At 37.9% G+C, this 14,774-nt stretch overlaps 3 protein-coding genes and 1 pseudogene across 3 annotated transcripts; all 4 read left to right on the top strand.

Moving 5' to 3' along the window:
• The first annotated feature begins 101 nt into the window (after positions 1 to 101).
• Positions 102 to 1,868, top strand: LOC145161069 (parthenolide synthase-like). Its single transcript, XM_079080508.1, has 2 exons — positions 102 to 1,072; positions 1,138 to 1,868. The coding sequence occupies exons 1-2, from the start codon at positions 149 to 151 to the stop codon at positions 1,756 to 1,758; spliced, it is 1,545 nt and encodes a 514-aa protein (XP_078936634.1). The 5' UTR covers positions 102 to 148; the 3' UTR covers positions 1,759 to 1,868.
• A 2,881-nt stretch (positions 1,869 to 4,749) lies between these two features.
• LOC145158508 (uncharacterized) lies at positions 4,750 to 5,196 on the top strand. Its single transcript, XM_079077397.1, has one exon. The coding sequence runs from the start codon at positions 4,750 to 4,752 to the stop codon at positions 5,194 to 5,196; it is 447 nt and encodes a 148-aa protein (XP_078933523.1).
• Positions 5,197 to 8,168: 2,972 nt separating this feature from the next.
• LOC145158507 (secreted RxLR effector protein 161 pseudogene) lies at positions 8,169 to 8,723 on the top strand (annotated as a pseudogene).
• A 2,684-nt stretch (positions 8,724 to 11,407) lies between these two features.
• Positions 11,408 to 12,238, top strand: LOC145158506 (uncharacterized). Its single transcript, XM_079077396.1, has 2 exons — positions 11,408 to 11,737; positions 11,924 to 12,238. The coding sequence occupies exons 1-2, from the start codon at positions 11,408 to 11,410 to the stop codon at positions 12,236 to 12,238; spliced, it is 645 nt and encodes a 214-aa protein (XP_078933522.1).
• The last annotated feature ends 2,536 nt before the right edge of the window (positions 12,239 to 14,774 follow it).

The following is a 14,774-nucleotide window of genomic DNA, read 5'->3' as shown; positions in this document are numbered from 1 at the left end:
GACGTTGCTCACTTACCAACTTATTCATCCAACCAATTTATATAAGATGGTAGGTACATAATTATATATCCAAGCATGAAACATCCATTATAAAAGGACATTGAGAAACTTGGAATATGGCCATCAAACCAAACGCACGAATAATCACATGGAGATATTCACTATCTTCCCTTCATGGCTTCTTACAACACTACTAGTCCTCTCCCTCTTCTGCTTATTTCTGTATACTGTAAGATCGAAAAGGTTTCCCATGGTTGTCCCTGAGCTTCCCCCAAGCCCTCCAAAGCTTCCGATAATTGGGAACTTGCACCAACTACTAGGTAAACCTCGTCATCAAGCCCTTTGGCAACTTTCCCAAGAATATGGCCCAGTTTTTCTACTACATATTGGTTCAAAGCCTTACCTTGTTATATCTTCCTCTGCCATGGCCAAACAAGTCTTTAAAATTCAAGATCACATCTTTTGTTCCCGACCAATCTCCCAGGCTTCCAAGCGACTAACGTACAACTATTTGGACATTGCCTTCTCGCCTTACAACAATCACTGGAAGAAGATGCGCAAGCTTTTGGTATCTGAGTTCCTGGGTCCAAAGAGAGCTGTGTTATTTAACCATGTGTTGGTGGCAGAGATCGAGTGCATGGTTCGTTCTATATCATCACATCCATCAAACACTGTGGTGAACCTAAACAAGATGTTTTTAGCATCAGTAAAGGCCGTGGTGTGTACGGTGGCGTTTGGTATGAACTATAGAGAAGAACCACTCAAGGGTCCATCATGGGAAGTTATGCTTGATGAAACCATGGAAATATTAAATGGATCTCTTGGTGATTCTTTTCCATGGTTAGGACGACTTATTGACCAATTTAGTGGATGGAATTTTAAGCTAGAGAAATGTTTCAGTAACATTGATGCCTACATTGAGACGATTATTGATGACCATTACAATCATACAACTGGCGAAGTATATGATGATGATTATAAGGATTTTATCCATACTTTACTCGAGTTATCTTCGATAGATAATCCTTCTGATGATCGGGTGACCAAAGGAGACATCAAAGCTCTTGTAATGGTAAATGGATTTCTTTTTAATATTTTTATGCAAATATTATGTAACTAATGGAAATAAGTTTTCAGGACGTATTGACTGGGGGAATAGATACAACAGTTGTGACGATGGTTTGGGCATTGTCCGAGATCACTAGAAGTCCTAGAGTGATGCAGAAGTTGCAAAGTGAAATCCGGAATTGCAGTAGAAGAAAACAAGGAGTGCATGAACTCGATATCACAAAAATGTCATACTTGAAAATGGTGGTGAAAGAGACCCTAAGATTGCACCCCCCAGCCCCATTGTTGATCCCACATGAAAGCTTAAGCCATTGTCAAATTGGTGGTTATAGCGTCCTTCCTAGGACGTGTGTTATAGTGAATGGGTGGTGGATAGGAAGAGATCCAGGCACTTGGGGGGAGAATGCAGCTGAGTTCTATCCAGAGAGGTTTGAGAATATTGATGTGGATTTTGGAGGGGGAAATTGTGAGATGGTCCCTTTTGGAGGGGGACGTAGATCATGCCCAGCGATGAACACAGTTCCAGCAACTATAGAGTCCATGATGGCAAACCTTCTTTACTGGTTTGATTGGGAAGTTCCCGATGGAGTGAAGAATGAAGATTTGAACATGTTGGAGGAGGGTTCCCTGGTTGTCCGTAAGAAATTACCCCTATGTCTTGTACCCAAGAAACATAATTGGGAAGACTAGGAATCAGGCCACCTTCTACAATGGAAAGAAAAAAAATCAGTGTTACATCGTGCACATCTGTTTTAATAAAGTAATGGATTGAATTAAAAATAATAATTGTAATTCATATACATGCTTGATCGCCCACTTCTGAATCCGTGCTATATATAGTATGTTGATATGTGTATCTCATCGACCTTTTAGAAATGGTTCCGATATTTCTCGACAGTTTGGTCATTTCTGAACGATTCGGTTATTTCTTGACGGTTCGGTCATTTTTGAATGGTTCGACCATTTCTTTACGGTTCGGCCATTTTTGGTTGGTTCGGCTATTTCTTAACGATTCAGTCATTTCTGAACAGTTCGGCTATTTCCTGACGGTTAAGTCATTTTCACACGGTTCGACCATTTCTTAACGGTTCGGTCATTTCCGGACAGTTCGGCCATTTTCGGTTGGTTCGGCTATTCCTTAACGATTCGGTCATTTCCGGACGATTCGACCATTTCCGGTCGGTTCGCCATTTTTCCTATGGTTTGGCCATTTTCGGTTTGCTCCTTCCCAAGGCACAAAGTACATTTGTCACCTCAACCTTCTCATGGCCAGCTCATAGCTAGCTGTTGAGCTTCTTCTCCAAGAAAAGATATATCCAACTATGTATAAATAGACCTCTCATTACACAATAAGTAAGTTCCAACTCTCTCTCTCTCTCTCTACATACAATCGGGTTCCTTCCAATCGAAGAACCCGACCTCGTTTTGTATCGATACTAACTTGTCTGTCGGAGGCCGCTTCCGAAACGCAAGTCCTGGAGCGACTCTAACGATCTCGTTTATGAATGTAACAGGAATCACATTGGAGCCCACTAGCGGCAACAAAGAAGGCATCCAAGACCTCGACTCAATCAACTCAAATGACGATTTTCTGGGTTACATTAGGTGGCGCCATCCGTGGGACCACGAGCAACATAGCCATGGTCTCGTACGTTCCGAAATCAATCGCACACCGAACTACAAAGTGCTTACTCCCAACATCGTTTTTAGTATGTTTTGGTGTAAAAGAGAAATGCAAACAAGAATCAAGATTGAAAGGGTGATAAACAAAGTGGTCAAAAAAGCAAATCTTATCCCACATCTCGATAGTTTGTATTCTTTTGCATATAATATATTATAATACTAGGTGTGAGACCCGTATATTATACTGGTTTGATAAAACAAAAATTTTAATATGCAAGTTTAAATAAAATTTTATTTAATTTGAAATTTTAAATTCAAAATTTGAATTTAAAATGAAACATATTAAATACTATATGAGTATTAATATTGTAATTTATTGGTTTTTTTCAATTAAGACAATTATTAATTGAGGTGTAAATATGATGTGTTAATTAAGAAAATAGAAAAAAAATGAGAAAAATAACAATGAAAAAAACAAATATCAAAAATACCAAAAAATGACATGTGTCCAAATTAATGAGAGAGTGACATGTGACAAAATTATTTTCATTTATTAGGGAATATATTATCTTCAAAATGCAAAGATTATGTGGTATAAGAAAATCATAGTAAAAAAAAACGTTCCTTTATAAGGATGTATCTTTAGCTTCGAAATAAGTACATTCGATAATCGATAACATAATACAAATAAAGAATCTAAGCAAGTACATGATGTGAAAGATTGAAAGAAAGAGATAACTGTCAAAGTTGTACGTTCCTAGTGGTTTACAGTTGTTTACAACGAGATTTGTGGGTTAATGTTGTTTACCAAAAAAAAGTGCTTTACATCTGTAGCTGTTTCTTAACTCGGTTATAAGTGTCTTTACCTCATTTCAAAAAAAAAAAAAAAATGAACCATCACGCATTTTGGGTATATTTGATTCAAGAGAATGGAGAGTACAATCCACGCCATGAAAAGTACAACACTTTCTCTTTGTTCGACTTCTATGCAAGAACACCAGTAATTACTTCTCATTCAAATTCCACGTCAATAGAAGCCCTGCTGTGCAGCTATCATTTCGCTGCATCATACCAGGCTCCAAACAATGTCAAAGATCACTTGCTCTGTTATGTTGTTCTCTACAAGTCTTACAACCTCAGTTCCATGAGTTGTTAAAGATGAACTTACCGAGCAATATCAAAGACGCAGGCACTAGCATCTGCACTCGACTTCTTTTTTCCATCAATTTTATGGGCTTGTTCTGATTTTCATGACCCGAATGAAATCCAGGTTGGTTCATAACTACCTTTCTTTCGTGCTTCTAATTAATGCACCTCATCAAGAATTCCCATGATTATAGTGAATTCCCAGCTACACCTCGGTTATTTATGGTTCGGGCACCTTCACTGCGATTATTTATGGTTTGAGCATCTATACTTCGGTCATATATGGTTCGGTATATAGGGGTCGGTGTTAAAGATCATCACTAGCCCAATAGAACAATATTATCTAGAATAATTTAGCTTGTTCTAGAATGCTCTAAAAGATTCTAGAACATTATGGAAGACTATGGAAGACCCCATAATATACCAGAAGAGTCTAGAATACTCTATAATGACATGGAAGACCCTGGAAGGTTATGGATCTAACTAGAAGACATTGGAGTAACCTAGACCTCTCCAGAACATGGTAGAACATTCTAGAAACATATGGAAGCTTATAGAGTATGTTAGATAGTTCTAGAGTTATCTAGTAAGTAGTAAGTGTATTGTAGTACCTAGAAGCTTCCTAAGAGGCCTATAAATAGGTGTGGAGCTCATTTGCTCCAAACCATCCAAGAAAAGCCTCAAAGAAAGCAAAGTGTATTGTAGTCTCTCAAAGTGTAAGTTCTTCTTAAATGTCTTAATAAAAGTATTGTTGTTTCCCATATAAAGAGTCGTGTTCAACAATCTGGTATCAGAGCAAGGTTTCTTGATAGTGAGAACGAGTGATTCTCTTCGTATCGTGAGTAGTATGTGACTCTGTAACTTTAGTGTCGAAACTAGCTTGTTTGGTATTATCGAGGGACTGCCAACACGATGGGTGATCTCCAAGTCGTCGAAGGAATCAAGAAACTCAACAACAACAACTACAAAACGTGGGAAACATGTATGAAGTCCTACTTACAAGGACATGATCTATGGGAGGTCGTTGGCGGAAGTGAAACTATGCCGCCAGAGGAAGATGTTAATGGTGCTTTGCGTAAATGGAAAATCAAAGAAGGAAAAGCAATGTTATCCTTGAAGACCACAATCGCAGAAGAGATGTTGGAATATATTTGGGACGAGAACACACAAAAAGAAGCTTGGGACACATTTGTGACTCTTTTCTCAAAGAAGAATGATTCGAGACTACAACGTTTGGAGAACGAGCTATTATCAATCTCACAACATGACATGACAATTGCTCAATATTTCCACAAGGTCAAGTCGATATGTCAGGAGATTACTGAACTAGATCTGCAATCCATCATTGAAGAAGATTGAATGAAGAGGATCATCATCCATGGACTAAAAAATATAATATAGCAGCTTCGCTACTGCTGTACAAGGATGGCCTGTTCAACCATCACTTGTACAGTTTGAGAATTTGCTGGCCAGCCAAGAAGCTATGGCTAAGCAAATGGGAGGCATCATGATGAATAGTGAAGAGGAAGCACTCTACGCAAGTAAAAGTCGGAGGAATCTCAAGCCACCCTCTAAAGAATGATACAAAAATGCTAACAAAGCAAAGAGTCAGCAAGGAAACTCACAACCATGGAGATCTCAAAAGACCGACAATAAGAGTTCTCGGGGGAGGAGGTTCGAAGGAAACTGCAACAATTGTGGAAAGTGGGGCCACATGTCCAAGGATTGATGGTCAAAGAAAAAGTCTGTGGAAAGCAATGCCGTAACTTCCAAAAAGGAAATAGAGGATGAATGGGATGCTGAGGCATTATGTGTCATAGAAGAAAACGAGTTGGCACTCATGGAAATGATGGGAGAGCGTATCAACTATGAGAATGACTGGATCATTGATTCAGGATACTCCAATCACATGACTGGCGATCAGAAGAAACTACAAGACGTGAAGGAGTACAAAGGGAGTCACATGGTACTTACAACTAACAATGCACGACGTCCAATTGCTTAGATTGGCAAAACAACGATCACTCCTGGTAATAAATCTGACATGGTGTCACTACATAATGTTTATCATGTGCCGGTTATGAAGAAGAACTTGTTGTCGGTATTGCAACTAACATCATCTGGAAACTACGTCTTGTTTGGCCCACAAGATGTTAAAGTATATCCAGATCTTAAGATCTCAGAAAAGCCAACAATGGAAGGAAGAAGAATGGAGTCCGTCTATGTGCTCTCGGTAGAGTCTGCATATGTAGATAAGACTCGAAAGAACGAGATAGCAGATCTATGGCATGCACGACTGGGACATGTTGGCTATCACAAGTTAAAGGTAATAATAGAGAAACCCATGCTTTTGTGTTGGATGCCAGTATGGTAAAGCTCATCAATCACCATACAAGGAGTCAAATTTTAGAGCAAAGAAACCATTAGAGTTAATTCACTCGGATGTATTCGGTGCAGTCAAGCAAACATCAATCAGTGGGAAGCGGTACATGGTGACGTTCATTGACTATTACTGATGATATGTGTGAGTTTTCTTCATGAAAGAAAAGTATGAAACATTCTCGAAGTTTCAAGAGTTCAAGACAATAGTCGAAGGAGAAGTGAGAATGAAGATACAATGTCTACGTTCAGACAATGGAGGAGAATACACCTCAGAAGAATTCAAGCGTTATCTACAAAAATGTGGTATACGTCATCAATTCACATATGCCAACACACCACAACAAAATGGTGTAGCTGAGAGAGAGAATCGACATCTTGCAGAAATTTGTCGAAGCATGCTACATGCGAAGAATGTCCGAGGAAGATTTTAGGCTGAAGCAATGCGAACTGCTGCCCATGTGATCAATAAACTTCCCCAACCAAGTTTAGGTTTCATCTCACCATTTGAGGCACTATGGAACATGAAACCTACTGTTAGCCACTTCCGAGTATTTGGTTGCGTTTGCTACGTATTTGTGCCTAGTCATTTACGTAGCAAGTTTGACAAGAAAGCAGTCAGGTGTATATTTGTTAGATATGAAAATCAAAGAAAAGGGTGGAGATGTTGTGATCCAACAAGTGGAAGATGCTACACCTCAAGAGATGTAGTGTTCGATGAAGCATCTTCATGGTGATCTTTAGAGAAGAAAGTCTTACTAGAATCGGAAAATATTGAAGAAGTTTTAAAACAAAAGATGGGGGAGCAAACTGCGCACATTTGGTCAAGTGTTGGTAGACCTGAAGATCCAAGCGACGCTGATGTCACTGAGCAAGAAGTAACTCAAACAGGTGATGTTGGTGAAAGGGAGACGCCGCCTACACAACTTCGAAAGACGGAAAGAATCTGAAAGCCAAATCCCAAGTATTCTAATGCCACCATTTTAGAAGACGGTTTTAAAGAGCCGGAGACGTATGAAGAAGCATTTAAGAATAAAACTTGGCAGCATGCAATGGAAGAAGAAGTTACAGCCTTAGAGGAGAATCAAACTTGGGAACTAGTACCAAGACCAAGAGATATAAAACCCATTTCCTGCAAGTGGGTTTATAAAATACAACGTCGCCCAGATGGATCAATTGAAAGATACAAGGCTCGTTTAGTGGCTCGAGGGTTCTCACAACAATACGGACTGGACTATGATGAAACATTTAGTCCAGTGGTGAAGATAACTACTGTACGAGTGCTGCTAGCACTTGCAGCTAGTAAAGACTGGAAATTATGGCAGATGGATGTGAAGAATGCTTTCTTGCATGGAGAATTGGACCAAGAGATCTACATGAACCAACCAAAGGTATTTGAGGATGAAATTAATCCTAATCATGTGTGAAAACTAAGAAAAGCTCTTTACGGATTGAAGCAGGCACCAAGAGCTTGGTATGGTAAGATTGCTTAATTTCTTACCTGAAGTGGTTATTCAGTTGCACATGCAGACTCAAGCTTGTTCGTCAAAGAAAAAGAAGGGAAGTTTTCAATTGTGTTGGTCTATGTGGATGACTTGATCATCACCGGGGACGACGAAAGAGAAATCCATTAAACAAGAGAAAATATATCAATGCGATTCCAAATGAAAGAGCTAGGGGAGCTTAAACATTTCTTGGGGCTAGAAGTTGATCGCACAAAAGATGGGTTGTTCCTTTGCCAATAAAAGTATACAAGATATATACTTCAAAAGTTTGGCATGTTGGAGTGTAAGCCAGTATCAACACCAATATAGCCAAATGCCAAGATCTATGCACATGAAGGAAAAGAGTTGGATGTTGGAATAATGTATCAACAACTAGTGGGTAGCCTTATCTACCTAACTTTATCTTGGCCTGACGTTGCTTATGTAGTTGGAGTTATGAGTTGATACATGCAAAGTCCGAAGAAACTTCATTTGGATGCGGCCCGACGGATCTTGAGATATGTCAAAGGTACACTTGATTACGGTCTCTTGTGTAAACGAGATGAAGACTGCAAGTTATTTGGATACTATGATGCTGACTATGCAGGAGATCATGATACCCGAAGATCAACCACTAGGTATGGGTTCAAGCTCGGGTCGGGAAAAATTTCATGGTGCAGCAAAAGACAACCAACAGTATCACTATCAACTACAGAAGCAGAGTATAAAGCAGAGGCTGTAGCAGCTCAAGAAAGTACATGGCTGGTACTCTTAATGAAGGACTTACATAAAAAAGTTGACTGTGCTGTACCACTTCACTACGACAACCAATCTGCAATTCGGTTGGCAGAAAATCCAGTATTTCATGCTAGAACAAAGCATGTAGAAGTGAGTTATCACTTTATCAGAGAGAAAGTCTTGACAAAAGAAATTAAGATGCGACAGATCAAGACCGATGACCAAATAGCAGACTTGTTCACCAAAGGGCTGAGTACTGGAAAATGTGAAGGTTTTCGTTGTTAGCTTAACATGGTACGAAGAATAGGGGCTAGTGCTGAGGGGGAGTGTTAAAGATCATCACTATCCTAATAGAACAAATACTATCTAGAAGAATTTAGCTTGTTCTAGAATGTTCTAAAAGATTCTAGAACATTATGGAAGACTATGGAAGACTCCAAAATATACCAGAAGAGGGTAGAACATTCTAGAAACATATGAAAGCTTATAGAGTATGTTAGATAGTTCTAGAGTTATCTAGTAAGTAGTAAGTGTATTGTAGTATCTAGAAGCTTCCTAAGAGGCCTATAAATAGATGTGGAGCTCATTTGCTCCAACCATCCAAGAAAGCAAAGTGTGTAGTAGTCTCTCAAAGTGAAAGTTCTTCTTAAGTGTCTTAATAAAAGTGTTTTTGATTCCAGTATAAAGAGTCGTGTTCAACAATCGGTATCTACTGGTTCAATATCTCTACTTCGGTTGTCCGTGGTTCGGTACACATGCATATGTTTCTCTACTTCGGTCGCGCAGTTCGGTATCAATGGTTCAGTATACATGGATCAGCATCTACGAGCTTGGTACCTGAGGTTCATGGTTCGGGAATCATGTGGTTCATGTTTTCATCTTTTGAACATCTATCTCTTTTTTCCATTGATCTTTACCGAAGAAGGTGTACAACTCTCATCGCATGTATCCAGCTCTCCCTACGTGAGCTTGTTATAGATATTCACTCCACTAAGATGATTAACTCTATTCCCCCAGATTCGAGAAAAAGTTGAATCTCAGGCTTTAAGGGCTTGGATGAAGTCGGTGCATAACGAACCATGATAAAGTGACATCATGAAAGGTGTTAGGGCCAAGATCCTAAATCCTATCCAGGATCCCGGATCTTAAATGAGTCTTAGGATCCCGAACATACATTAGGATCCTCAACAACGCCATTATTATTCCTTAACAAAGTTTAACGACTATATTTCTTGTTTATTTGTCACATGTGCAGAAATGGTCAACATACGACTCATTCACAACGAAGAATTAGTCCAACCAGGCTTAAGACCCGGAAATACCAAGTCAAATCACGTTTTAAATACCAGTTCAGTAGGATCCTGAAAATTATCAGAAATTTAGTTACTTAATCTAGACTATAAATACACCTGTAAAACACAAACAATGGGGACAATTCTTCGACACCTTACTCATATAGGTTTACTTTATCACTTGTAATCGTATTATCAAGCTCATCTCTGTAATTCACGTTCAAATCAATAAGATCATACAAGGCAGGTGATCATTACCACCTCCCAAGGTTTTATGTCGGAGATCCTAGCAAGGATCAAGGGTTTTCCATGTAAATCTCTCGTGTTATTTTGTTCTCAATTCACCATTTGCATTAGTCATAACACCAGAACCTCTCATGCAATTTGGTTGATATCCACTTAGTCTATTTTTGACCAAAACAAAAGGTGAGAGATAAAGTGTTCTCGTTCTGTAGCATTTACACCATCTCCTCCTGTATGTTCTATAACTTTACCGGTTCAACATCAGTAAGGGAATTCTTAGTACCACAGTCATCTATTTGTCTCACTACGGGGCTGCTTTAACCCGAGTCAACTGACGGTTAGATGAAAAAAAATTACATTTTTCCGATAAAAAATATGCTTTGGTACATATGGACCCATATATACGGTTCGGGTATACATTTCAGTATCTGGGTTCGGTATATACGGGTTAGCTTCCCCACTTCGGTCATGCATGGAATGGATTCTATACAATCTATTTTTGTCCATCAAAATCAAACAACTTCAACCAAAAATCACTACATTTGATTGAGGGGTCCAACGAATGTGATCTTTTCGATTCATACATGATGCAATATATGTCACGAATATTACGTTGTGGTAAAAAAAGGCTCAATTACCTTTACTTATTATCCTTAATGATGAGGAAACCCAAGCAAAATATGGGTATATAAAATGGTTCAGTACCCAATAATCTGGAATGGAAGTTAACCTCCTTACATGTTACTCTCATTGTGCAATGGAATCCAATCATTGGTTAAACATCCATCTTTAACCTTGATCTCTGATTTGATTGTTAGACCACCGCCTCCAACCGTTTCTGAACATAAAAGTTTGACAAAATGAGTTACTACCACTGAATAGAACATCCTCTGGATCACTTACCTGCGACATGACATCTAGAATTAAAAGGGCTCACAGACTTTGTGATGAGATCAGCAGTTGAAATCAACAAGACAACAACATTTATGGGTTGAGATTCTATAGTTCTTTATTGGTGGTTTGACATCTATGGTCCGGGCACACCTGATTTGACATCTCTCATTCATGTATATATGGTTCGGTGTCTCTAGCCTAAGCATGTCTTGTTCGACATCTTTGGTTTGGTCAGGTAGAGTTCATTACATATGGCCCAGTCATCTTCAGCTCCTTTGTTAATACGAGTAACAAACAAGACAAACCTTGATGTTAGAACTAATGAAGGGCAATTTAGTAATTTAATTGTTCATTGTTAGTTAGTTTGTTAGTTGTTTAGTCTGTATCAGTTAAGTAGTTGAAGTTCTTATTTCCTTCTTGTATATATATATATATATATATATATATATATATATATATATTGTATCTGTATCTTTCTTTATCAATCAATGAATAAAGATCATTACAATCTCTTTCTTTCTCTATTTCGTTCCTGATAACATGGTATTAGAGAAGAAGCGATTCATTCTTTTGTTCTTGATTCTTGTTAAATTTGCACTCTTTTTCTTTTCGTATTCTTCATCTTCAATGGCTGATTCAGGATTTAATTCAGCTATTGATCATTCAAGTCCTTATTTCATAGGTTCATATGATCATCCGAATTTCTTGCTTGTTAACACTTCATTTGATGGAAATGGATTCAATTCATGGAAGCGATCTGTAATCATTTCTCTATCAGCGAAGAACAAGTTAGGGTTCGTTGGCGGAACCATTTCAAAGCCTCTCACTACTTCAACCAATTATCCAAATTGGTATAGAGCTAATTCTATGGTGATTAGTTGGATTCTTAATTCATTTTCGAAGAACATTGCTGAAAGTGTTTTGTTCTTACAAACTGCCTCTGAAATCTGTAATGAGCTAAATCAATGTTATGAGCAGTCAAATAGAGCTCTTCTTTATCAAATTCAACAACAAATTTTCTCTATATCTCAAGGATCTGAAAATTTTTCATTGTAGTTTACCAAATTGACAAAAATTTGGGATGAACTTCGTATTGTTCAAAATTTTCCTCCATGCTCATGTGAATTTGCTGCTGCTATTCATAAATTCCTTGAAGAACAATGCCTAATTCAACTTTTGATGGGTCTAAATGATAGCTACAAGATTCTTCATGGACATATTTTGATGATAAAGCCTCTTCCTAGTATTTCAACTGTGTATTCTTTAGTCATTCAAGAAGAGCAACAAAGAGGTATCACTAACAATTCTCAGATCAATCTTGAGTCTATAGCTATGTATGTTTCATCAGATGTTCAAAATAACAAGAAATAGTTAGTTTGTAATCACTGTAAGAAGAATGGCCATACGAAGTCTCAGTGTTACAAATTAATTGGATTTCCTTCCAACTTCAAGTTCACAAAGACAAAGAAGGAAGAATCTAAATCCATGGCTCAGAATGTTACTGTCAAGTCAGATGTTGGAATCACTGAAGATGAATATCATCATCTTCTTCATTTGCTTAATGCTAGCAACATTGCTTCCTCTTCTACAAGTCAAGTGAACAATTCAGTGAAAATTGATGCTATGGAGAAGGAAGGTAAGAAGTTTCCTTTTAAACATTTTGCATCAAATGTTTACAAATCATCCAGTATGTTACAATCTCATTTGTCATGGATTGTTGATACTGGTGCAACTGATCATATGTGTTCTAAGAAATAACTCTTTTCTACATTTCACAAATTACATCAGCCTCACATGATTGGATTGACTGATGAACATGATACTTCAGTTGAATTCTATAGAGATGTCCAAATACATGATTCTATTGTTCTTCACAAAGTGTTGTATGTTCCAACATTCAAATACAATCTTGTATCTGTTTCTAAACTCGCATCTCAACTACAGACATTTTTTTATTCACTGATAGACATTGTTTAATGCAGAACCCTTTGATGAAGAGTAAAATTGCACTTGGAATCTTAGGGAATCGCATCAATGATCTATATGTTTTTCATCATCATTCCATTAAGTCTCGTTTGTCTTTCAGTTTTTCTGTATTCAAACAGTTCGATGCTTCAAATAAATGTGAATCCATTTCTGATGTAATGGTTTGGCATAATCGTTTTGGACATACCTCAATTGAAACTCTAAAGAATCTTTCACTTGTCCCTTCTGATTATCATAATGATTCTCCTTGTTTGATTTGTTCCAAGTTTAAACAATGTCGTTTGCCTTTTCCTTCAAGTCAATCTCAATCTAAGGGCATTTTCGACTTAATTCATTTTGACATATGGGATCCCTACAAACATACTTCTCATGATGGACACAAATTGTTTTTAACAATTGTGGATGATTACAGTAGAAATACATCGATACATCTTCTAAATAATAAGAGTTATGCTTTAACTCTTATTAAAGATTACTCAATTTTCAAAGAACATCAAAGTCATCAGGTCTGATAATGCTTATGAATTGGGAAGTAGCAATGAGGGCATGGAATATTATTCTTCGAAAGGCATAATTCATCAAAAATCAACAGCTTATACCCCACAACGGAATGGAATAGTAGAAAGAAAGCATAAGCATATTCTTGAGGTTGCAAGAGCTTTATATTTTCAAACAGGATTAAGCACAATTTATTGGGCAGAATGTGTCAAAACAACTGTTTATCTTATAAACAGAATTCCAACTAAAGTGCTTCAATTGAAATCTCATTTTGAAATGCCAACTAAAGTGCTACCGGAGAAACCAAGATTTCTGAAAGATGAGTTGTCTCTACGGGGCCAAAAGGATCATCATAGTTGATTTCAACTATGTTCAACGGACCCGAAGAGGCCGCGATATCATTTTCTAGGATAGATTTTGTTTCAATTGAAGGAGCAGTGTTCCGGACATAATAGTCATCAAAGCTTTCGACTATCACTCTTGTACGTCTAATGAGAACCCTGTAGGCCACGTTGTTGGTTGAGTAGCCAAGAAAAATGCCTTCATCTGATTTCGGTGCAAATTTGTTAAGGTAATCCTTGTTATTGATCACAAAACACCTGCAACCAAAAATATGGAAGAATCGGATATTGGGTTTGCGGTTGTTGAGACCCTCATAAGGAGTCTTGTTAAGCCGTTTGCAAATGATACTTCGGTTTTGAAAAAAACATGCAGTTGCCACTGCTTCCGCCCAGAAGTAGAGAGGAAGATTAGAAAAGTTCAACATCTATCTAGATGCTTCGACCAATGTTATATTTCTTCTCTCTACTACTCCATTATGTTGTGGTGTGTAGGGTGCTAAAAAGTTGTGACTGATGCCAAACCAAAAAACTATTCAAGAGTTGATTAGTGAATTCGGTTCCATTGTCACTTCTTATCCTTCTGACTGGTAGCTTGATTTGGAGCTCTATTTCTTTTATGAAGTTGATCATGATCTGCGGTGTGTCGGATTTGAGTCTAAAAAAGAAGACCCAAGTGAAGCGAGTAAAGTCATTAACTATAACCAGAATATATTTCTTGTGATGAAGACTAGCTATGGTAGATGGACCACAGAGATCAATGTAAAGTAGCTCTAGAGGTTCCATGATTGAAGAATCGAAAATCAGAGAATGACTACCTTTTGTTTGTTTTCCACACTCACAGGTTGGGCACAACATATCGTTATTGTACTTCAAGATTGGGAGACCACGGACTAGTTCTTCGCTGACCGGGTTGTTGATGTATCTGAAGTTGAGATGAGAAAGTTTGCGGTGCCATAACCAACTTACCTCAGATACTGCCTTTGACAAAAAACACAAGTGTGGTTTGCCAATGATCAATGAGACATCCAAAGGATACATTGTCCATTCGGCTTTGGACTTAATCAATCAGGCGTTTCTATCAT

Source organism: Lactuca virosa, chromosome 2 (genome assembly GCF_052849685.1).
Source record: "Lactuca virosa cultivar CGN04683 chromosome 2, Lactuca_virosa_CGN04683_v6, whole genome shotgun sequence".
Lineage (NCBI taxonomy): Eukaryota > Viridiplantae > Streptophyta > Magnoliopsida > Asterales > Asteraceae > Lactuca > Lactuca virosa.
This window is presented reverse-complemented; position numbering and strand designations above follow the sequence as displayed.

Bases quoted from the DNA above. Each gene is read 5' to 3' on its own strand.
- LOC145161069 (XM_079080508.1), top strand. From the start codon at position 149: ATGGAGATATTCACTATCTTCCCTTCATGGCTTCTTACAACACTACTA. The intron at 1,073-1,137 runs GTAAATGGATTT...ATAAGTTTTCAG, and splicing joins ACATCAAAGCTCTTGTAATG to GACGTATTGACTGGGGGAAT.
- LOC145158508 (XM_079077397.1), top strand. From the start codon at position 4,750: ATGGGTGATCTCCAAGTCGTCGAAGGAATCAAGAAACTCAACAACAAC.
- LOC145158506 (XM_079077396.1), top strand. From the start codon at position 11,408: ATGGTATTAGAGAAGAAGCGATTCATTCTTTTGTTCTTGATTCTTGTT. The intron at 11,738-11,923 runs GTGATTAGTTGG...TTTTCATTGTAG, and splicing joins GGTATAGAGCTAATTCTATG to TTTACCAAATTGACAAAAAT.